We start from the raw sequence: 23873 nt of genomic DNA, 5'->3' as shown, positions 1-23873 counted from the left end.
ATCAGGGTACATACATTCAAAGAAAACATTTCCAGGTTATCTTGTCATTTAGTTATGTTGCATACCCATCACCCGAAGAGAGATCGTCCTCCGCCACCCTCCATCCAGTTCTCTCTGTACCCCTCCCCCTCCCCCTCTCCCTCCTTCCCTCCCCCCACCCCCCATAGCCACCACACTCCTGTTCATGCCTCTTAGTCTCGCTTTTATGTCCCACCAATGTATGGAATCCTGCAGTTCCTGTTTTTTTCTGATTCGATTATTTCACCCCGCACAATGCTACCAAGACTCCACCATTCCGCTATAAGTGATCCGATGTCACCATTTCTCCTAGCTGAATAATATACCATGGTGTATATGTGCCCCATCTTCTTCATCCAGTCCTCTATTTTTTTTTTTACAGTGATTAAGAGCCTTTAAGCAAACTCTTGGCGAATACAGCAAGAATCCATAAATGAGTAGTGTCCTTAACATGTTCCCCAAGTCCAAGTTGACCCCATCACCATACCAAATCCCTGAAAAATGCAACCCAACCACAGTTCAGTCTGTTAGGAGCTGTCACAGGGAGCAGGAGTCCAGGAAAGTTCCCCACAGGAAAAGTCCGCATGGCACTGGAATTGTTGTCACCATTTTATACTTTGCAGCTCATGTCCAAGTCCCAATGACCACTGCTTCTAGCTGGTAATGATTCAGGTAGACTGGAAAAAGCCATTTGCAGCATGCGTGGATATGGAGCTCCTGTTCTCCTCTGCCTGGAGAGTTGAGACCAGGTTGCTTTTCCCTGGAGTTCTGTGGCTGTGGCCTGGTAAAGAGAACCTTGGGATACACTAAGCTTGGTGGCAAAGGTAAATTCATAATACAAGTTGGCAAAAGGAGGAAAGAGAGCTCTAAATTAAGAGTAGGTCCCAGCCTGAAATATGAGTGGAGCATTGAGGTAGGAGGGATAAAGGAAACACTATATATTAAACAAAGCAGCAGAAAATAGGACTATCAACACCCACAACAGAGATCTTTGAGGGAAGAATAAAAAACCTGACTATTCAGGCAAGACATAGTTAAGTGGCCCTTGTGCAAATGAGATCAGTTTACCTGCTTCTTGGAAGAAATACCCTAGGCTCGTCCACAGTGTCGTAGATGGGGCCGACGGCCCTGGGCACCTTCAGCCTTCAGTGGCAAACCCCAGCTTTCTGGGCAAAGTTAGGTCATAGGTGGCTGGAGCAGGGCTGGAAGAGACTGAACCCTCCCTTAGAGGAGCGAGGGGGAAGCCCACCTTCCAGTGTCCCTGTTTCCTCACAGCAGAGGCGTGTAAGCCTGGCAGGCTTTAGCTCAATGACCTTCCTTTCCACTATTGAAGCAGGACCCAGATGGCATCCTATGAGACCCCTTTGGGGTGTTGGAGCCTTTAAGGGTGTATCCTAAAAGCTGGTAGTTCCCCCTGATCTCTATTGGGCTTTTTCTGCCTCTAGGTATCTTAAGAGCCATTCTCAGAAGATCTCGCTGAGGGGTTTGAGGATCCCCATCCGCCTATATAAATCTTTTCCATATATCTGGAGCTATTTGGAAAAAAGACAGAACAGTGTTATTAGCTAGATCTAATAAAGAAGGTAGTAGTTTGCAGGCGAAAAAGATTTGGTGTCTCCTGTTCATCAGCATTCAAAAGAAATGTAAATTTTTTTTTTTTTTTAAGTAAAAAGCATGATATGGTAGACCCGTTGGAGTCATTGGCCTGGTGTGCAGGATTCCCGGGTTCGATTCCCGGCCAGAGCACACAGGAGAAGCGCCCATCTACCTCTCCACTCCCTCCCCTCTCCTTCCTCCAGGCCCCCCTCCTCCCGCCCGCAGCCAAGGCTCCACCGGAGCAAATCCACCCCGGGCACTAAGGATGGCCCCATGGCCCCCGCCCCAGTCGCTAGAATGGCTCCGGTTGTAACAGAGCAACAGGGCAGAGCATTTCCTCCGGTAGGCATGCCAGGTGGACCCCAGTCAGGCGCATGCAGGAGTCCGTCCGACTGCCTCCCCATCCCCATCCTCAGAAATATACAAAAAATAAATAAATAAAAGAAAAAATACTAAAAAAAAAAAAAAACACAAAAAGGGGGGGGGGCATTCCCTTGTGCTAAAGCTCCAGGGAGCATGGAGTGAGCTTGAGTATGTCCTATGAAACATGGAGCTCTATGTTTACTTATAAGTCTTTGAAGAAGGAGGAACTGCTGAAATAGTTTATCAGCATTTGTCCCTAAGACAGCAGTCTTTATAGTGGAAACACCATAAGTAAATATTTGCAATCTGTAGATTAAGGGGGGAATATGGCAAATGATGAAAAGCCATGATCTTTGTGCCCCTCCCCTCCCCAACACCCTCCCTCTCCTCCCCCCACCCTGTAACCCCAACACTGTTGTTCATGTCTCTGAGTCTCATCTTTATGACCCACCTATGTATGGAAACATATAGTTCTTAGTTTTTCTCTGATTTACTTCTTTCACTCAGTATAATGTTATCAAGGCCCATCCATGTTGTTGTAAAAGATCCTATATCATCATTTCTTATGGCTGAGTAGTATTCCATAGTATATATATACCAAAGCTTTTTAAGCCACTCGTCCTCTGATGGACACTTGGGCTGTTTCCAAATCTTTGCTATTGTGAACAATGCTGCCATAAACATGGGGGTGCATTTCTTCTTTTCATACAGTGCTATGGTGTTCTTGGGGTATATTCCTAACAGTGGTATAGCTGGGTCAAAAGGCAGTTCGATTTTTAATTTCTTGAGGAATCTCCATACTGTTTTCCACAGTGGCTGCACCAGTCTGCATTCCCACCAGCAGTGCAGGAGGGTTCCCTTTTCTCCACATCCTCGCCAGCACTTATTCTGTGTTGTTTTATTGATGAGCGCCATTCTGACTGGTGTGAGGTGATATCTCATTGTGGTTTTAATTTGCATTGCTCTAATGATTAGTGATGTTGAACATGTTTTCATATGCCTATTGGCCATCTGTGTGTCCTCTTTGGAGAAGTGTCTATTCATTTCTTTTGCCCATTTTTGGATTGGATTGTTTGTCTTCCTGGTATTAAGTTTTACAAGTTCTTTATAAATTTTAGTTATTAGCCCCTTATCAGATGCTATGTCAAATATATTCTCCCATTGTGTAGTTTGTCTTTTTATTCTGTTCTTGTTGTTCTTTAGCCGTGCAGAAGCTTTTTAGTTTGATAAAGTCCCATTTGTTTATCCTGTCTTTTATTTCACTTGCCTGTGGAGACAAATCAGCAAATATGTTGCTGCGAGAGATGTCAGAGAGCTTACTGCCTATGTTTTCTTCTAAGATGCTTATGGTTTCACGGCTTACATTCAAGTCTTTTATCCATTTTGAGTTTATTTTTGTCAGTGGTGTAAGTTGGTGGTCTAGTTTCATTTTTTTGCAGGTAGCTGTCCAGTTTTCCCAACACCATTTGTTGAAGAGGCTGTCTTTACTCCATTGTATTGTCTTACCTCCTTTGTCAAATATCAGTTGTCCATAGAGCTGTGGGTTTAATTCTGAGTTCTCTGTTCTGTTCCATTGATCTATGTGCCTGTTCTTATGCCAGTACCATGCTGTTTTGAGTACAATGGCCTTATAATATAACTTGATATCTGGAAGTGTGATACCTCCCGCTTTTTTCTTCCTTTTCAGGATTGCTGAGGCTATTCGTGTTCTTTTTTGGTTCCATATAAATTTTTGGAATATGTGTTCTATATCTTTGAAGTAAGTCATTGGTATTTTCATTGGTATTGCATTGAATTTATAAATTGCTTTGGGTAATATAGACATTTTAATAATGTTTATTCTTCCTAACCATGAGCACGGTATATGCCTCCACTTATTCGTATCTTCCCTGATTTCTTTTATCAATGTTTTATAATTTTCCAAGTACAAGTCTTTAATCTCCTTGGTTAGATTTATTCCTAGGTACTTTATTTTTTTGGTTGCAATGGTAAAGGGGATTGATTCCCTGATTTCTCTTTCTGACAGTTCATTATTAGTGTATAAAAATGCCTCTGATTTCTGAGTATTGATTTTATATCCTGCCACCTTGCCAAATTCTTTTATCAAGTCTAGTAGTTTTTTGACTGAGACTTTAGGGTTTTCTATATACAATATCATGTCATCTGCAAATAATGATAGTTTTACTTCTTCTTTTCCAATTTGGATGCCTTTTATTTCTTTTTCTTGTCTGATTGCTGTGGCGAGGACTTCCAGAACTATGTTGAATAAGAGTGGTGAAAGGGGGCACCCCTGCCTTGTTCCTGATCTTAAGGGGATTGCTTTTAATTTTTGCCCATTGAGTATGATGTTGGCTGTGGGTTTGTCATAGATGGCCTTTATCATGTTTAGGTATGTTCCCTGTATTCCCACTTTGCTGAGAGTTTTGATCATGAATGGGTGCTGGACTTTATCAAATGCTTTTTCTGCATCTATTGAAATTATCATGTGGTTTTTCTCCTTTCTTTTGTTTATGTGATGAATCACATTGATTGATTTGCGAATATTGTACCAGCCTTGCCTCCCAAGAATAAATCCTACTTGATCATGGTGTATGATTTTTTCCATATATTGCTGGATCCGGTTTGCTAATATTTTATTGAGGATTTTTGCATCTAAGTTCATCAGGGATATTGGCCTATAATTTTCTTTCTTTGTGTTGTCTTTGCCTGGTTTTGGAATCAGAATTATGCTTGTCTCAAAAAAGGAGTTTGGAAGTCTTCCTTCCTCTTGAATTTTTTGAAATAGCTTGAGAAGGATAGGAGTTAGTTCTTCTTTGAATATTTGATAGAATTCACTTGTGAAGCCATCAGGCCCAGGACTTTTCTTTTTTGGGAGTTTTTTTATAGCTGTTTCAATCTCATTTGTTGTAATTGGTCTGTTTAGGTTTTCTGATTCCTCCAGATTGATTTTTGGAAGATTATATGATTCAAGGAATTTGTCCATTTCATCTAGGTTGTCTAGTTTTTTGGCGTACAGTTCTTCATAGTATTTTCTTACAATATTTTGTATTTCTGTTGTGTCAGTTGTTATTTCTCCACTCTCGTTTTTAATTTTATTTATTTGAGTCCTCTCTCTTTTTTTCTTGGTGAGTCTTGTTAAAGGTTCATCGATCTTGTTTACCTTTTCAAAGAACCAGCTCCTGGTTTCATTGATCCTCTGTATTGTTTCTTTAGCCTCTATGTCATTTATTTCTGCTCTGATCTTTATTATTTCCTTCCTTCTACTAGCTCTGGGCTTTACTTGTTGTTCTTTTTCTAGTTCTTTTAGATGCAGGGTTATGTTGTTTATTTGAGCTTTTTCTAGCTTCTTGAGGTATGCCTGTAATGCTATAAACTTCCCTCTCAGGACTGCTTTTGCTGTGTCCCATAAATTTTGAGTTGATGTATGCTCATTATCATTTGTTTCTAGGAATTTTTTAATTTCTTCTTTGATCTCAATGTTAACCCATTCATTGTTTAATAACATGCTATTTAGTTTCCAAGTGTTTGAATGTTTTTCAATTTTTCTATTGTGGTTGATTTCTAGTTTAATGCCATTGTGATCAGAGAAAGTGCTCGATATGATTTCAATCTTCTTAAATTTGTTGAGCCCGCTTTTGTGCCCTAATATGTGGTCTATTCTAGAGAATGTACCATGAGCGCTTGAAAAGAATGTATATTCTGCTGTTTTAGGGTGAAAGGTTCTGAAGATATCTATTAAATCAAGTTCATCTAATATGTCCTTTAAGTCTGCTGTTTCTTTGTTAATTTTCTTTCTTGAGGATCTATCTAATGATGTTAATGGGGTATTGAAATCTCCTACTATTATAGTATTGCTGTTGATCTCGCCCTTTAAGTCTATCAAAGTCTGCTTTATATATTTAGGTGCTCCTATATTAGGTGCGTAGATATTTATAATGGTTATATCTTCCTTTTGGATTGCTCCCTTTATCATTATGTAGTGACCTTTTTTATCTCTAACTATGGTCTTTGTTCTAAAGTCCATTTTGTCTGATATAAGTATTGCTACCCCAGCTTTTTTTTCATTTCCATTTGCGTGAAATATTTTTTCCATACTTTTATCTTCAGTCTGTGTACATCTTTTGATTTAAGGTGTGTCTCTTGTAGACAGCATATGTATGGGTCCTGTTTTCTTATCCATGCAGCTACCCTATGTCTCTTGAGCGGATCATTTAATCCATTAACATTTAAGGTTATTACTGATATGTAATTGTTTATTGCCATTTTTTTTCTTTAAAACTGTTTTTCTCTTTTGCTATATTCTTTTTTTCCTTTGATCTGTTTACCACAGGTCCCTTAGCATTTCTTGCAGCCTTGGTTTGGTTGCAGTGAAATCCTTGAGTTTTTTTTTGTCTGTAAAGCTTTTTATTTCTCCTTCAATTTTAAATGATAGCCTTGCTGGATAAAGTAGTCTTGGTTGTAGGTTCTTCTTCTGCATTACTTTGAATATTTCTTGCCATTCCCTTCTGGCCTCAAGTGTTTCTGTTGAGAAGTCAGAAGTCATCCTTATGGGGGCTCCTTTGTAGGTGATAGTCTTTTTTACTCTAGCAGCTTTTAATATTTTCTCTTTATCATTTAGCTTTGGTAATTTAATTATGATGTGTCTTGGTGTTGGTTTCTTTGGGTTTCTCCTTAATGGAGTTCTCTGTGCTTCCTGAACATGTGAAATGTTTTCCTGCCTTAATTGGGGGAAGTTTTCCGTTATAATATGTTTGAACAAAGTCTCTATCCCTTGTTCTTTCTCTTCTTCTTCAGGAACCCCTATGATGCGGATATTATTTCTCTTCATGTTGTCACAGAGCTCTCTTAGAGTTTCCTCAGACTTTTGGAGTCTCTTTTCTTTTTTCCGCTCTGCTTCTGTACCTTTATTTATTGTGTCCTCTAACTCACTGATTCGATTCTCTGCTTCATCCATCCTGCTTTTAATTCCTTCCATTGTATTCTTTATTTCAGATATTGTATTTGTCATTTCTGTCTGATTCTTTTTTATTATTTCAATGTCCTTTTTTATATTTGTTATCTCTTTATTTAGGTTTTCGTAGTGGCCATCTATGGTGGTTCTAATATCTTTGAGCATCCTAACAATCATTATTTTAAACTCTGCATCTGGTAATTTGGTTATATCTGATTCACTTAGGTCCTTTTCTGGGGATTTCTCTTGGTTTATTTGTGTTGTATTTCTCTACCTCCGCATTTTCTCTTCACGAGAGTGGCTGTGATCACGTGCTCGGGTGCACAAGGGTTGGTGGCTTTGGCCTTTGCCCCGCCCCCGTGTGTGACGTTATGCTCGGTCCTGAGGGCACTGGCGAGCACCTTTGCTCAGCTGCGGGTCTCCGCCTGTTTCCGAGCTTTCGCCCTGCCTTTGCAGGATGATCCCACTCAAGGAACAGCTGCTAGCCTTGGCTCTACCGCCAGGCAGGGCTGTGTGCCCAAGCTCAGCTTCGTAGCGCAACTCTGCCTCTTCTGGGCTTTTGGCTCCACCCTCGCGGGAGGAGCCGGCTACCAAGTCAGACCGCAAGCCTGGGTTGCATGGGCGGGGCAGGGATGTGCTCCTCTGCCCTTGCCCCGGGGCTGGTTTCTACCCTTTCTGGGTTTCCCGCCCTTCTCCCGGAGGCTGGATTACAGGCTGCCAGCAGCTGAGCTTGGTCGCTTTTGCACGCCCCCTTCTCCCTAGCCGGGCAAGATTGAGCTCACACCTGAGCCCACTGGTGGCCAGCCGGCTTCCGCCCCTGCCAGCAGAACTGTGCTTTTGTCTCCCGCTGCCGCCCACTCTCCGGTGCGCCCTCAGCCGCGTGGGTGGGGGCGTTGCAGCTCGGACCCTAAGACTCACTACTGTAGACCCGAAAGCTCCCTCCTTCTATGCGACTCTGCTCTGAATGCTGCGGGGGAGCTTGTTTGCCTGCTCTCCTGCGTCCCTTTGCTGGTATTGCTGTTTCCGGGGGAAATATTCACTTCAGCTTTGGGGAGTGCCTCATCCCAGGGGTTAGGGTTAGGGCTATCTCTCAAAATGTTTCTCCCTATGCCTCCTAGATTGCACTCTCTTCCTGTTACTGTGGTTTTCTCCTCTCTCCGTCCCCAGGAGCCCCGGGTGAGAGTTTGTGAGAGAGATGTTCTGCGTGGTCCCTTTAAGAAGGATCCTGGGTCTGAGAAATCAGACTCTCTCACAAACAGTATCCTGACTTGTTTCCAGCTAAATACTGTCCTTACGCCTCTTCTGGGGTCTGGGGCTGCAGGCTGGGGCTTTGTTCCTGGGGCTCAGGACCCTTCCCCCTCTGCTAAACTCACTTCCCGCCACACGAGTCTCTCCCTGCTGCCCTTCGCTCCGAGAAGCTGGGCAGCCCTCTCCGCGTTTCCGCTTTTCCTACCAGTCTCTGGGTGGCTTCTTCAGCATTCCTGGGTTGAAGAGTCCTTTTAGTTTAGTCCAAAGTTGGTTTTTCCAGCTGATAGTTCATAAAATTAGTTTGTAATCCACATTGGTTCTGGGAGGTAGATGCTGGTGCGTCCGCCTACTCCAGCGCCATCTTGTCTCTCTCCCACATCACACTTCTTTTGTGAAACATTTATGTCACCATTTCTGCTCATTTATTTTTCTAAATAAAATTTAAAATTGCCTTGTTGAGTTCTCTTATTGAATAATTTGGAGTGAAATTTACAATAGAAAATATTGGCTGTCCTATAAAAGATAACATTATGGGCCCTGGCCGGTTGGCTCAGTGGTAGAGCATCAGCCTGGCGTGCAGGAGTCCTGGGTTCGATTCGCGGCCAGGGCACACAGGAGAAGCGCCCATCTGCTTCTCCACCCCTCCCCCTCTCCTTCCTCTCTGTCTCTCTCTTCCCCTCCCACAGCCGAGGATCCATTGGAGCAAAGTTGGCCCTGGTGCTGAGGATGGCTCTGTGGCCTCTGCCTCAGGCGCTAGAATGGCCCTGGTTGCAACAGAGTGATGCCCCAGATGGGCAGAGCATCGCCCCCTGGTGGGTGTGCCGATGGATCCTGGTCGGGCGCATGCGGGAGTCTGTCTGACTGCCTCCCCGTTTCCAACTTCAGAAAAATACAATAAATAAATAAATAAATAAATAATAACATCATGTGCTTCCATTTATTTGAATTATTTATTATGTTCTTAAGTAAAGCTTTCTTTCCTCTTCCTCATTTAGAACTTACTCATTTCTTTTTTATTTACTGTCAGATATTTTATACTTTTTCTTATTATTGTGAAAAAATCCGTTTTCCCACTATAGTTTTTATTGATTATTTCTTGTTATAGAAAACTACTGTTATCTATTGATATATATTTGGTTACTGATTACTGTTCTGAATACATTCTTGCCTCTTGCCCGTGGCATCAGGAAGCACAGAGTAGATGCATATCATGTCCAATTTTTAATTCATAGCATTAGAACCATAATTGGTACAAGATGGAGGCGTTTCTCACTTGGGCACAAAGACCTCTGGCAATCTTGGTTGGGGAATGGCTCTGTCTGGCATCCTGGTGACCTTGCATGTCTCCACGTGGCCCACAGAGGCCAGACTCACATGCAGCTGATCCGATTTAAGTCTTGGCAGAATGCCCCATGATTTTTCCAAGACACGAGAGCATGAGAGGCTTTCGAGGAGCCATTACAAAGCCATTTCCCACTCATCGCCTTATTTCCCAGATGTTCTCATGACATTCCTTGTGCTCCAAGTTCTGATGGGGTGTGAGGCCTTCTGATTCTTTCTTTAGGGCACACGTGTAGGCCATACAACTGCTTGGTTGCAGCATGGATGTGCCCCATTAGTCATATCACCCCCTATGTCATTCATATCCCCTTGGCTTGGGTACAGTCCAATGGACAGAGGACGTGGGAAGCTGATGCCTTTGCTCTTCTTGCTTTTGTTGTCTATGTAAGTAATAAACTGTCTGAATGTGAAGAGGTGCAACATTTCTTTACCAGCCAGATCTTTTAGCTTTGCTTCACCTGTTCTCAGACCCAAAATATATTGGTTACAAGAAAAAGAGTACTGGCCCTGGCCGGTTGGCTCAGTGGTAGAGCGTCAGCCCGGCATATGGAAATCCTGGGTTCGATTCCCAGTCAGGGCACACAGGAGAGGCGCCCATCTGCTTTTCCACCCCTCCCCCTCTCCTTTTTCTCTATCTATCTCTTCCCCTCCTGCAGCTGAGGTTCCATTGGAGCAAAGGTGGCCCAGATGCTGAGGACGGCTCCATGGCCTCCGCCTCAGGAGCTAGAATGGCTCTGGTTGCAACAGAGCGACACCCCAGATGGGCAGAGCATCGCCCCCTGGTGGGCATGCCGGGTGGATCCCGGTTAGGCACATGTGGGGAGTCTGTCTCTCTGCCTTCCTGCTTCTAACTTTGGAAAAATACAAAAATACAAAAAAAAGAAAGAAAGAAAGAAAAAGAGTACCATACAGTGGTAACTGGTTCAGAGAATACACCACACCATCTAGGGAAGTACCCCAAACTCAGAAATGATTGGGTCTAGCTGGCTCCAAAGTTGAGTCTTCAACACCCCACGTCACCATTCAATAATGAAATTTCATTATTGCAATAGATCATTTTGAAGAATAAATAAATTTATGAATGCAAAGTGCTTAAAATCATGTCTGAGACACATGAATGCATCATTGTGACTGCACATAGCAAGGATTCCTCATTCAAAATGTTAATTCAAGCAAAAGGCATCAATCCTCATTAACTACTCAGCTTGTTGATGGAAACTGAAACAAATGGACCCCATAAAAACCAAGGTTGATACATTTCCTAACCCTTCCTGAAGAGACCAATGTCTGTTCTCCAAGTTAATGATGCTCTGCAAGAAGGAAAATGTCTCATGGCCTTAAAGGGCTGTTGAACATGACTCCTCAGCTCATTCTAGAGGCCTGGAATGCCATGCTGACCTATGGAACAGAAGAGCTTTAAGGGTTAAATGCAATTTCTCTCCCATGGTAGATTTAGTCAAAAGGAGTTTCTTATTACAATTGATGAAATTACTTGGGGATGATTCAGAAACAAATGTGTCTGAGGCTCTGTCTCCCTTCACTGATGTTATGACTGAAAAAGGATGGTCACCTGAATGGGTAAAATGTTCAGGGAGCCTGGCAGAAAATGAACTTTCTGAGACTGCAGTCATCTAGGAAAACAAAGGAATTCCATCGCAGACCAAGCACAATGTTTCGTCCTCGAAGCTCTGGCTTGTAGCGTATTCTACTTTCAATCCTTTGACTCCTGATAAAGTTATATTTTTCATTTAGGTTTACTGTTTAAAGGTTGCCCTCTCCCTTTTCACTTCTTTTTGTTTGCTTTGTTGGCTTAAGGCAGTGGTGGGCAAACCACGGCTGGCGAGCCACGCGGCTCTTTGGCCCCTTGAGTGTGGCTCTTCCATAAAATACCACGTGCGGGCGCGCAGGTACACGGGGGAGGCGGGCGCAATTCATGCACGAGTTGAGTGAGTGTGTGGCTCCTCTTTCCCTTTCCTTCCTCCCCTTCCCCCTTCTTCTTTCCCCCTTTCCTTTCCCCTTCCCTCCTCCCTTTCCCCCTTCACCTTCCTCCCTCCCTTCCCTCCTCCCCCCTCCCCTCTCCTTTCCAAGGTAATCACAGACTCACCTTTCACATTCTCCATTTTTCAGGTGGGGAAAACAAGGTCCAGAGAGGTTGGGAACCACAGAATACCTTCTGCTTCTTTCCCTGGGGCAGTGGTCGGCAAACCTCGGCTAGCGAGCCACATGCTCTCTCAACTCGTGCATGATCGCGCGTGCCTCCCCCACGCTGTGTACCCTGCTGCGCGTCTCCCGTCACCTGACCAACCCACATCCCCACTCGTACCTGCATGCCCACATGTGGCATTTTGTGGAAGAGCCACACTCAAGGAGCCAAAGAGCCACGTGTGGCTCGTGAGCCATGGTTTGCCGACCGCTGCCCTAGAGATCCTAGTGGGTGCCCAAGGAGCCAGCACCAAAGGACATCACACAATAACAGACCGCACAGGTCAAGGGTTTAGCCACCCAAGACTGACCCCACTTGAGAGACTAGCCACAAATGAGTTCCCCAAACTACCTACCTCTCTACCCAGCAAACTACAAATTCGGGATTCCCAGGGTGCCTTCGCTTAGGTTCAGTAATTTGCTAGAAAGACTCACAGAATTGAGGAACATGCTCTACTTATGATTATAGTTTTATTATAAAGAATACAACTCAGGCCCTGGTCAGATAGCTCGGTTGGTTGGAGTATCCACCCAGTATGCAAAGGTTGTGGGTTCAATCCCCAGTCAGGGCACATATAGAAACAGATCAATGTTTCTGTCTCTCTAACTCTCTCCCTTCCTCTCTCTGTAAAATCCATTAAAAAGAGAGAGAACACACACACACACACACACACACACACACACACACACATACAGTTCAGGAACAACCAAAGGAAAGAGATGCATTGTGGGGGGGGGGGGACAGACCTCCTATGCCCCCTCCAGCTTACCACCCTCCCAGCACGTCAGTGTATTCACCAACTCAGAAGCTCCCGAGCCCCATGGTTTCGGAGTTTTTATCGAGGCTTTAGTATGTAAGCACGGTTGATTAAATCATTAGCCATTGGTCACTGAACTTAATCTTTCACCTCTCTTATCTTTCTAGACCTCAAGGGTTGGAGTTGAAAGTCTTAATCCTCTAATCACATGGTAGTTGGTTTTCATTTTATTTATTTTTTAATTCACATGATTGGGTTTTGTTTGTTTGTTTGTTTTGTGGGGCTTTTTTCCTTTTGTATTTTTCAAAGCCAGAAGCGGGGAGGCAGGCAGACAGACTCCCACATGTGCCAGACCGAGATCCACCGGGCATACCCACCAGGGGGCGATGTTCTGCCCATCTGGGGCATTGCTCCTTTGCAGCAGGAACCATTCTAGCACCTGAGGTGGAGGCCATGGAGCTGTCCTCAGTGCCTGGGCCAACTTTGCTCCAATGCAGCCTTGACTGTGGGAGAAAAAGAGAGAGAGAGAGAGAGAGAGAGAGAGAGAGAGAGAGAAAGAGAAAGAAGAGGGGGAAGGGTGGAGAAGCAGATGGGTGCTTCTCCTGTGTGCCCTGACCAGGAATCGAACCTGGGACTTCCACATACCAGACCAACGCTCCACCACTGAGCCAACCAGCCAGGGCCCACATGATTGGCTTTTTTAAATCACTATTATCACTCGGGAAATTCTAAGGATTTGGGGAGCTCTATGCCAGGAACTAGAGACAAAGGCCAAATACTTATTTTTTTTTTTTGTTATACCACTAAAAGCGTGCTATCTTGTTTCCGCTCTAATGTCAATCTATGGACACACATGCGCAATGAAGAGGGCCTCGCCTCCCACTCTTCCCAGGCCCGTTGGCTGTGGAGCACATTCAAAGAAAAACGAATGAAGAAACAGGAGCTCTGGATTCAAACGCCTGGCGCTCTGCAGCCCCGGGCTGGCGGCGCCCACCCTCCTCGCCCCGCCCATGGTGAGGTGCCGGACGCTGGGCTTCCCGAGGTGCTCCCTCCGCACTGGATTCTCTGCCGATCACTGCACAAAGGAACAAAACCCCCGAGGGCCTCAACGTGGGGCCGGAGAGCCCACAGGAAACTCCGTGATAAAGGGACTCCAGGAAACACCCAGAGGCTTGCAGAACTTCTAAGCAGGAGCGTCCCTGCCCCAGAAGGTCCCAGCCTCCCCGCGGAATCCTGTGGCCGGCAGGTCACTGGTGCATCAGCCCCCCCTCCCAGAGATTGGGTAAGGACAGGTAACCACAGGGCCAGCTTGGCTGGTCCTGCTCTCCATCTCTGACTGTTACTCTCTTTGTCCCCATCTGTCTGCCCTGCTTCTCTTTCCTGTGGCGCCCACCTCTTCATTCTCCTGATCTCTGCATTTCCTCTCTCCAGCACTGAGGTGTCTTTGTCTCCTTACCCCTGCTGCTGCCCGTTCTGTGCATCTCCTCTTAAGTACCCCCACCCCCCCTACCCCCCGCCAGGTCTCACAGTACTTGTCAGTTTCCGCCCACTTGGTGTAGAAGCTCCCTGCACCAAGCACCAGGGTCTCCCACTCCTGCACCCACCCTCTGCTCCCCAGGCCACCTCCTGTCACCTCCACTGTGACACACACAGTGTCCTCTCATGACAGACTCCCTTAGCAGGCCTTACCAATTCTTTCGGGTTCTTGGTCACATGCTGGCCTGGCTTGCTGGCCTTCTTCACGTATTTTGGAGTAACAAGATGAAACTGACTTCTGCGTATCCATCAGACCCACAGCATAAGACTGCGTTAGGTGTTCGTATCGGAATGGCTCTGTCCCTAGAATAAAGGATCCTTCGTGAAGAAGCTTCATCTGCCCCCCCCCCCAAAGAGCCGGGCGGCACCCTCCCCAGCCCCTCCCCCACGTCACCTGGGAGGCTCTCTCTGGGGCTGAGCCCCCGTGTCTTGCCTACCTCCTGGCTCTGGATTTGTGTCTGTCTCTCTTCACATCTCAGGTGTGCTCCGTCTTACCTTGAATGCTACCGTTCGGATTTCTCTTTCCCTTTACCTGCCCTTCTCACTCACTAACTGGTAACAGCCTTGGCTGAATTTTGTGTTTATTCATAACTTAGGTTCTTTTCCACAAAGGTAGCTTATTTCATGTGTACATAGATGTCATTTTTAGAGCTATTTTGTACAGCCTTCCATAGACATACATCAGTAATGTGATGTTTGCCAGAACTTGAGCACAGAATTCTGAGTACTTCCACTTCCTGACACATGTTAACTGAGCTCTCATTAGGTGCCAGACACCGTACTCAGGTCAGAGGACACAGCAAGAACAAGACAGACATGGTCCCTGCCTGGAAATGACAGTCTACCAGGGACGGCCCAATCTGACCACATTGTCACAGTAAAGGGTGAATGCTGTCCCACAACCGGGGACCTACAGACAGACAGACAGACAGAGGAACCAGTCCTATCCAAGAAACAGAAAACAGCTTTCTGGAGGAAGCGTCACGTACGCAGGAGGTAGCCGGATCCTGGAAGGGCTGAGGAGAAGGGGAACAGACCCAGCTAGAGGGCAGAGCATGGGCAAGGGCAGTTTGAGTAAGTGAGTGAAGCCAGCGTGGCTCAGACTTGGAAGGAGAGAACAGAGGCTCGAGAAACAGGAGGGGCCCTATGGCCTTGGCCTTGAAGGCGACAGGAAGGAGATCGACTTAATCCCTAGTGTTGTGAACATCACTGAGGTTTAGATAAAGACAGCAGCGCGCATACATCCACACTTCCGTGACCTCTGTCGCCTGAAGTTCAAGGGAAAGTTGTCAGAGGGGATCGAACTGTTTTGGAATTAGATAGAGGTTATGGTTGCACAATGTTGTATATACTTTTAAATGGTTAATTTTATGTTATGTGAATTTTACCTCCATTTAAAAAGGGGGAAAAAACACAGGCTCTGGGTTCAGAATGGCTGGGTTCATCCTTGCTTGTGTGACCTCAGGCCAACCACATACACAGTCTCTCTAGATTTCAGTTTTCTTATCTGCATAATGGGCACATAAGTGACATTACCCCCCCCCCCAAGGCAGCTGTGAGCACTGCCAGAATAAATGTTCAATCAAGTGGGCTCTTAATAATATTGTCTTATTGTTCTTTAGCCCTTCCTGACGTCTAACACCTCCCCTTCGCCTTCCTTTCTCCCTCAAAGTGCCCACATCCCCCTCCCTGTACCTCGACCACTTCCTCTCTTCTTGCTATATGACTGCCTTTCTCCTTGGACATTTCCACTCTTAAATAACACCTCCCCCCTTTAAATCAGTCCCTCCTGCCATCATCAAGGGTCTCCTCTATGATGCTGACCTTGTGCCCATAGTTCCCAGCCCTTCACAGCTTCCCTCTGACAGTCTCCTGTGGAAACTCATAGTTCACACTTAGACTCTCAGTCCACCCTCCAGGTTCCTGGGCACAGAGTCTCTCTCTGCCGCCTCCTGCTAACACCTTTGGGTTCCGAACAGAGTGAGTCACTTTGGAATCTATTCAGAGTAACACTCATCTACCCCTCCCCCCGCCGCCACATTCCTCTGGTATTCCATCCCCGGCGCTATGGTCTCCTTCCGATTTTCTGTCTACTTCTCCTCTTAGTGACCAGAAAACAAAGTTTGTGTCTTGTCATAATTACCTGGTTCACAGCTTGGCTGAGTGCTGGGCAGTTTGTACACCTCTTCTTTATGACTTTCCAGGGGAGAATATTTGTCTTGGATCACTGAGCAGAGGAAAAAATTAATTAGAGGTTGCAGGTAGGTGATCAGGGACACCACCGCACCCGTGAATTCCTGTCCCTCGGTGGAGGGGACTTCTCGCCCTTGGGTCACTGAACCTCAGTGGTTCTTGACTTGATGTTGCTTGTCCCTTCCCCTGGGACAGTGAAGAGGGGGAAAAAAGAAAAGAAAAACCACTAAGATTCGACAGGCAGTGAGCTTGTAGGGTTCTAAGGATGGTGGAGCAAGTGGGAAAGATGCAAGAGTAATGAATCACACAGAAAGATGACCAGAGAAAGGTAGACGCTATCGCAATATAAATTCTGTAAACAGGATGTCTCTGTGAACGGGACAAACCTTAGGGAAGAACAGAGGAATTTTTTCAGTGAGAAGGCCAGATATTCCCATAATTATGGGACTTATGTCCCAAAAAGGACATAATTAAACCAAACTAGGCTCAGGCACCATAATTATTTGGCAGATCATTTTCAGGATGAATTCAAAAAATACTCTGGCTGTGTTCAGTTGCTTACATTCATACTGCCTAGCACAGAGCCTGGGAGTGGAAGGTATTTCAGAAGTCCTTGTTTAAATGCGGGACTGAGTGAGTGAATGAATGAATGAGTGAAAAGTAGGCTTGGACCTGAAAAGGGAAGGAAGAAAATTGATTACCATTTTCGAAGCTTTTATGAACTTGAATTAAATCAGGATACTCCTTCAGATGAGCCCTGCTGAACAGGGTTTGTAGAAGTGACCTATTGAATCTCTTCTCAAGTTCGCAGAGAATAGAGTACACCACTCTCCCTATTGGAACCAAGTTTCTACAGGCTTCTTGAGAATCCTTTAGAAAAAGTGCAATGGAAAAAGATGTAGATAAAGTAATAGTTTTCAAGTTAAACAGACATCGAGGAAGTAACTGCATAACATACTCATTCCGCTGTCTCAGTGTAGATTACTGTTTTTCATGTAATATTTTAGAACGTCTAATATATTTGATCCACTGCTTAAAAATCACAAATGAGCCCTTCCTCTCGACTTTTGCACTTTCATCCTGCCCAACCTGTATCAAGAATGGATCTTCTAGCAATTCTGTTGACTGCACAGCAACTCTGGGTACAAAAAGTCTTGATAAGGCTTCAGGAAGAGGGGAGATGGCTCCCTCCTTGCTGGAAACAGCAAAAGCACTGTCACACCGAGAAGAGATATCTTCCTCCTCTATGTCCCCTGGAGGGCCCACTAATCAAATTTTCTTGACTCCCAAGACTCCGGAACTACCTAAGGAAGTCAAAACACTTTGGAGGAGACAACAACAAGGCCAAAACTTGACTTCTAATGGCACAAACTCCCTGAGGATTTCGGTTGAGATAAGTGGGTGTTCTCATGGAATACTGTCCCAGTTCTTTTAAATATTTTAATTTTCCTTCATGTTGTTACAGTGTGTAAATTGCTCTGCATTTGCAAAGTGCATCAGTGTGAATCCAGCCATATCACCATTTACCCTCCACCCCACACACACACTCCAGCATGTCCCACAGAAGAGAGGGCTTCAATTAGAATAGAGCTTCAATCACCATTACCCTCCAGCCCACACACACACTCCAGCACGTCCCACAGAAGAGAGGCCTTCAGTTAGTGTCTCTAGTGACATCTTCCTGCCCTGGCACCCTCAACCTTATAGGATGAGGAACTAACTTACAATAGTCTTCCCATGACAAGCAGAAAGGGCTTTCATCCAGCTAGTGATACACTAACTTTTGAGTTCAGGATGCCAAACATACATGAGCGAGGGGCTGGGTTACCCAGGAGACGCATCACCCACTGCTCTTACTTTATAGATTTTCTCCGTGATGAAGGAGCGGTCCCTGAGGCTCTCGAGGAAAGGAAAGGGCTTTGTGATTGCGTTCGCTATCTCCACCTTATTTTCCTTGAAGTGATTCAAGGAGGTTTCGTGGAAAATTGTCTCCTTGTCCTGGGTTATTGAAAACATCCTGAGGGGGAAAAAAAAAAAAAAACAGGACGAGAAGATAAATGTTGAGATTCAAGACTCAGTGTGGTGATCATTTCAAAGTGAATACGAATGTCGAATTATTGTGTTGTAGACCCGGAACTAATATAATGCTGTATGTCGATGATACTTTAATTATTATTTTTTTTAATCTTCAGAATTCAGAAGGTGAAGAAATAAAAAGAGATCAGGGCAGAAACTGGGTTTTGGTCTAGTGGTCAAGGCACGGAGAGTGGGAAAGAAAAAAAGACGCGCTGATCCAGTGAGACCCACGTACAGAAAACGAGGGCAGAACTGACGTAAGAGGCAGGCTGAACTTCGAGAAGTCCCGCTGGGTCGATTTAAAGAAAGTGTGTAATGATAAGACCTTTTCGCGGCTGCAAGGGAGGGACTGACAGGACATCTCTGACCCCCCAGAGACAGAGCAGATAATTCAAGGCCTGAAGCTGAGGAAAGCACCACTGAGGTGACTGTCTCTGTAAGCCTCACCAAAACCAGCTTCAGTTCGGGATTCCGTGTGGAAGAGTGAGTGAGGGTGAGCTGACGCCAGGGGTTTATCACTCAGACGAGAAAGCTTCCTGGGCCTGGAATCAAAAGCAGGAGGCAGTGACAGCAGCAGTGGCCACTATGGCTGAAGAATAGAGAGTCCAGGCTTTCTCTTGCGGATGAGAATTGGAAGCAAAGAGCAGGACCCCGAGAGCTTGAGATGGGGACATTTATTCTCAGCTCCTGATGTTTCCTTCCAGGAGAGGAGAACATCAATCAGGGTGACACTCCTGATCCCTCCCCACACCCTTCTCCTCCCCATTAGTGGTAAATTCTTAGATATTTCTGGAGAATGAACACAGGCTAAGAGGCATCGTCTCTTCTTGCCTGTCTCTCTGGGGCCAGCCTGGGGGGACGGAGAAGGCCTCTAGACTGATGCTTCAGGTACATCCATTGTAAGATCCGGCCTTGCCTGGCTGGGGCAGGTTCTTTCATTGTGGTGCCCAGGATGCAGAAAGCCATTGTCACATATCTAAGCCATGTCTCCCAATCCAGTTTTGATTAGTAATAGGGCCGGCATTATGACCTCCAGCTACCTGACTTCTTATCTCTCTCTTAAGTGGCTTTGAAATCAAGCATATATATGGTGTTATTGTGGGGCCTCTTTGAGTCCCCACAAAAACCAAGGGATATCTAGAGCTATAGTCTTTGCTCAGAGAAGTGCCCGTTATAAATGAAACTGCCTCCCTAGACTGGTCCAACACTGATTCAACACTGATGTGCCAAAGCAGAGGGCTCAAAGGGCAATTGGAGATCGAAAGTCATTAGATATCCAACTGGACATGAAGAGGCAAAAAATATAAAACCCTTAGAAGAAAACATTGGGGAAAGTCTTCACGACACCAGAGTTGGCAAAGATTTCATGTAAAACACTAAAAGCACAGACAGCAAAAGAAAAAGTAGATAACTAGGACTTCATCAAAATTAAGAACTTTTGTACCTCAAAAGACACTATAGGAGGTCCTCAGATTACAGCACTCACCCCCATAAAAACTTTTAAAAATTGAGACGTGAGTGTTTTGGCTTACTCATTTTTTTTGTCATTTTTTCTGTTACTACAGTATATTTGTGTCCTTTCCTTTTTTCTGTGGCTTACTTGTGTTTTTATGTTTTAGATTATGATTTTACAACTGTAGGCCAGGGTGTTTTTCGACTTACACCAAAATTAAGGTTACATCATTGTCGTAGGGACAGAACTGTGTCGTAACCTGAGGACCCTCTGTATTAGGAAGGTGAAAAGACAGCCTACAGAACAAGAAAAAATACTTGCAATTCATATATCTGATAGAAGGTTAATATACAGAATATATAGAGAATTTCCAAAGCTCAGTAACAACAAAAATCACGAACAACTCAGTTCAAACATGGACAAAGGACTTGAGTAGATATTTCTCCAAAGATTACACAAATGGCCAGTAAACACATGAAAAGATGCTCAACATCATTAGTCATTATGGAAAAGTAAATCAAAACCACAACGAGATACCACTTCATTTTTACTAGGATGGCTATAATAAAAAAAAAATTAATTTTAAGCTTACACACAAAGTAACAAGTATTGGTGAGGATGGGGAGAAATTGGAACCGTCCTGCATTGCTGGTGGGAATGTAAAGTGGTGCAACCACTGTGGAAAGCAGTTTGGTAGCTCCTCAAAAAATTAAACATCGGGTTACCATATAACCTAGAAACTCCACATCTAAATATTTATCCAAAAGAAAACAAAGATTCAAACAGATATTTGTACATCAATATTTATAGTAGCATTATTCAAAATAGCCAAAAAGTGGAAACAACCTAAGTGTTCATCAACTGATGAATAAACAAAATGTAGTTCTACATACAATGGAACATTATTCAACCATAAATGGAATAAAATTTTAATATATGCCACTACACGGATGGACCTGGAAAACTCTATGGTAATGAAATAAGCAAGACACAGGACATAAGATTCCACTTACAGGAGGTACTTAGGCAAATTCATAGAAACAGGAAGTAGGATATAGATTACCAAGGTCTTTAGGGGTGAATGGGGGACCTCTAGTATAACAGGAACAAAGTTTATATTGGGAATGACAAAAAGGTTTTTTTGATAGTGGTAACGGTTACACAGCATCCTGAATGTATTTAATACCACTGAATTGCCCACTTACAAATGATTAAAATAATAAATACTGTTGTATATATTTTACCACAGTTTTAAAAATAATAATGGGAGGGGCTCATATTATTTGTAGCTTTGTGTTTATTATTCCAACTAAGCTGTTACAGGATGCGCTCTGGGGACTGAGCATAATTGAGAACAGTTACAAGTGTGGGGGGCATGCTCAGCTTAGGAGAGGGAGAGCTTGCAGTTAAGTAGCGTCCGGACAAACACCAGCAGCTTCTCCGAGCCACGTCTGAGCGGCTTACTCTGCGGGTTTCCACCGTGCACAGAGGTGCAGCGCCGGTCAGCCCTGGGGTGTCCGCGAGAAGCCAGGCTGCCCGGGCTCTGCTCCTCCCCTCCCTAGAGTCAGCCGCACCCTGGCAGGAACCAGGTTTGACTGTTACATCTGGATGGTTTAAAAGAAAACAAAAATGAAGAGATCCGGAATGAGGAACTCCGGTCCCAGCTCCTTCCCTCCTTCTCGGAGAAAGAAGTCCTGACCTGACCCGGTCCCTTCCCCGGCCCCTAGAGGAGCCGCTGGCGCAACGGGAGCGCGCCCGGGTGGCACAGGGGTCGGCTCCAGCCCAGGCACCGCCGACGGGAAGCCGGGCGGGCCCCTCCTGCTTGCACAAGCGCTCTTACTGGAAGTCAGTGGCCTGCGCCCAGCCAGCGAGCTGGGAGGGCGGCCAGCGCTTCCCCGACGCGCCTCCGCCCTGTAGGCGCAGCCGGGATGATCCACGAAAGCCGTGGGCATCATTGCAGTGTGAACATGCTCTCCACCCCGTTGGCAAACAACCGCTACCCGAACCCCCCACCACGACCCCCGACCCCCGTTAGGCCTCCCGCCTCCTCCTTATCCTTGACCCCACAGACCACCCCAATCAGCCACCTGCAGGGGCTCCTCCAAGACCTGGCTCAGACCTTCTGTGGGGGTCAGTTCTCACAGAGAGCAGAGTGAAAGACTCTCCTTCCGGGTTATTTTGTACTAATTTTAGCAGGGAAACTTCATTTTAAATTTGCATTTTAACGTCCACATCTTGCGGGTACCCCTAGTCCTCGCTCCGGGCTCGACGCTGGTCTACACTGCCCTCCGGTGGCATCGTGTTGCTGTTGCATAGTCTGCTTGAGAAAGATTTAGCATCTTCTCCATTCCGAATTCATCCTGTTGCCCATCTTGGGGAAAAACAGAACCCTCTTCTCAACTCTCTTTGAGATAGTTCAAATTCAAGAATGGAAGTATCATTATTTCCTTCTAAATAAGGATGAAGTAATGTAAACGATTGGTGCATGAGATGGTTTTCCTGTTTGGTAAATAAATGGATCTATGGCTTGACCAGGCTGCGGCTCAGTGAATAGAGCCTCCGACTGGGAGTGGAGGACCCAGGTTCAAGACCCCGAGGTCGCCAGCTTGATTGCAAGCTCATCTGGTTTGAGCAAAGCTCACCAGCTTGGACCCAAGGTCGCTGGCTCGAGCAAGGGGTTACTCGGTCTGCTGTAGCCCCACGGTCAAGACACATATGAGAAATCAGTCAATGAACAACTAAGGTGCTACAACAAAGAATTGATGTTTCTCATCTCTCTCCCTTCCTGTCTATCTGTCCCTATCTGTCCCTCTCTCTGACTCTCTCTGTCTCTGTCACAAATAAATAAATAAATAAATGGATCTATGACCTAGGAGAAGTTTTAATTCAAATTGTGTCTTTGACTCTTTCTACCACCCTTTTCTACCCAAACCATCATGGGAAGGACATCATCCCCACTGTCTCATTTGGCAGCATGAGTTAACGCACAGAGTTGGATCATCGCACTGGAGGTGACGTGCTCTGAGGTGGCCCCATATCAGAAGCAGCAGAAAGAGGCCCCATTCCCAGTGGGAGCTCTCTCTGTGAACTGTCCAGTCGGCAGACAGAACCCAAACTGTGTGTACTCATGAGGGCCTCACACAGAGAACAAGGTGGCTCTTGTCGGACTGACAGCCAAAACTAAGTGGAATCATGGCTGTGGCTCCAGACAGAGGCAGATTTAATGGCTGATGCACCAGGCGCACCCTGGGCCCAACTTCTGAAGGGCCCCGCAAAACCCCAACTTGACACTTTTTTCTAATGACACCAAGTTTGGTTTGATAGGTGAAATTTTAACATTAACAGTGCATAACATTTTTTATTTATTTAAAAATATGGTTAACATGTATTTTTATTTTTCCTGTCTCTGTCTTTTATTAAAGGGGCCTAGTATTTTCTTCTGCGCCCGGGGCCTCAACCGACCTTAATATGCCTCTGCTCTGCCCATTGTGGAAAGAAAAAGCACAAGGTTTGTCCTGGTGCGCTGCAATGCTCAAAGCTTCTAAAGGATGCTGAGTAGAGCGATGTCCTTTGGAATAAAGAAATACATTAATGAGTTTTTGGTTATGGAAAGATGGTGTCCAAGCTTAGTTTGGTGGACTGAAAAGAGAATTGGAGGAAAACATTGAGTTTCTAAAGAAGCAGCTGGTGGAGAAGAAAAGAAAAGAGTGTAGCAATGACCCTGCCAGTCGGAGCCCTGGGCGGACAGACAGGTGAGAGGATGCCCCCAGAACCACCCCACAGAGCCGGACCTGGTGCTAGGTACCAGCGTGGGCCCCTGGTGCCCATCAGCACCCTGCTTGGCATTGGGTAGAAAATCCCCCCAGTAGATAAATGAGGGTTGAGAAAGGGAAAGGACAAGAAAAATGGGTGGCTAACTTGCTATTTCATTTTTTTTAATTGGCTTGGCTACTGATCGTCTGAACAAAATCTCTGCTGGTTAAATGAGAGATGACTCTTCAGCCCCGAAAGAGAAAGGACACTTGCTCCCCCAACCCGAACAACCAATAGGGCACCGACAGTTGTTGCCGCCCCCCGGAGTGGTGGAGATGGGCTCTGGGGGGCATCCAGACCCCGGGAAGCCAGCGGGAGCCCCGGG

The 23873-nt window shown here is 45.4% G+C and overlaps 1 protein-coding gene across 1 annotated transcript; it reads right to left on the bottom strand.

The window, feature by feature from the left end:
• Positions 1-12214: 12214 nt before the first annotated feature.
• On the bottom strand, positions 12215-21561 carry LOC136338222 (nuclear body protein SP140-like protein). Its single transcript, XM_066280361.1, has 6 exons — positions 21435-21561; positions 18064-18223; positions 16908-17076; positions 16157-16240; positions 14167-14316; positions 12215-13552 (listed from the first exon to the last, which is right to left on the bottom strand). The coding sequence occupies exons 2-6, from the start codon at positions 18220-18222 to the stop codon at positions 13392-13394; spliced, it is 723 nt and encodes a 240-aa protein (XP_066136458.1). The 5' UTR covers position 18223; positions 21435-21561; the 3' UTR covers positions 12215-13391.
• Positions 21562-23873: the final 2312 nt, after the last annotated feature.

Source organism: Saccopteryx bilineata, chromosome 5, assembly GCF_036850765.1.
Source record: "Saccopteryx bilineata isolate mSacBil1 chromosome 5, mSacBil1_pri_phased_curated, whole genome shotgun sequence".
NCBI classification, from domain to species: Eukaryota; Metazoa; Chordata; class Mammalia; order Chiroptera; family Emballonuridae; genus Saccopteryx; species Saccopteryx bilineata.
The sequence above is the reverse complement of the archived record's forward strand: the minus strand, read 5'-3'. Positions and strand labels throughout refer to the sequence as shown.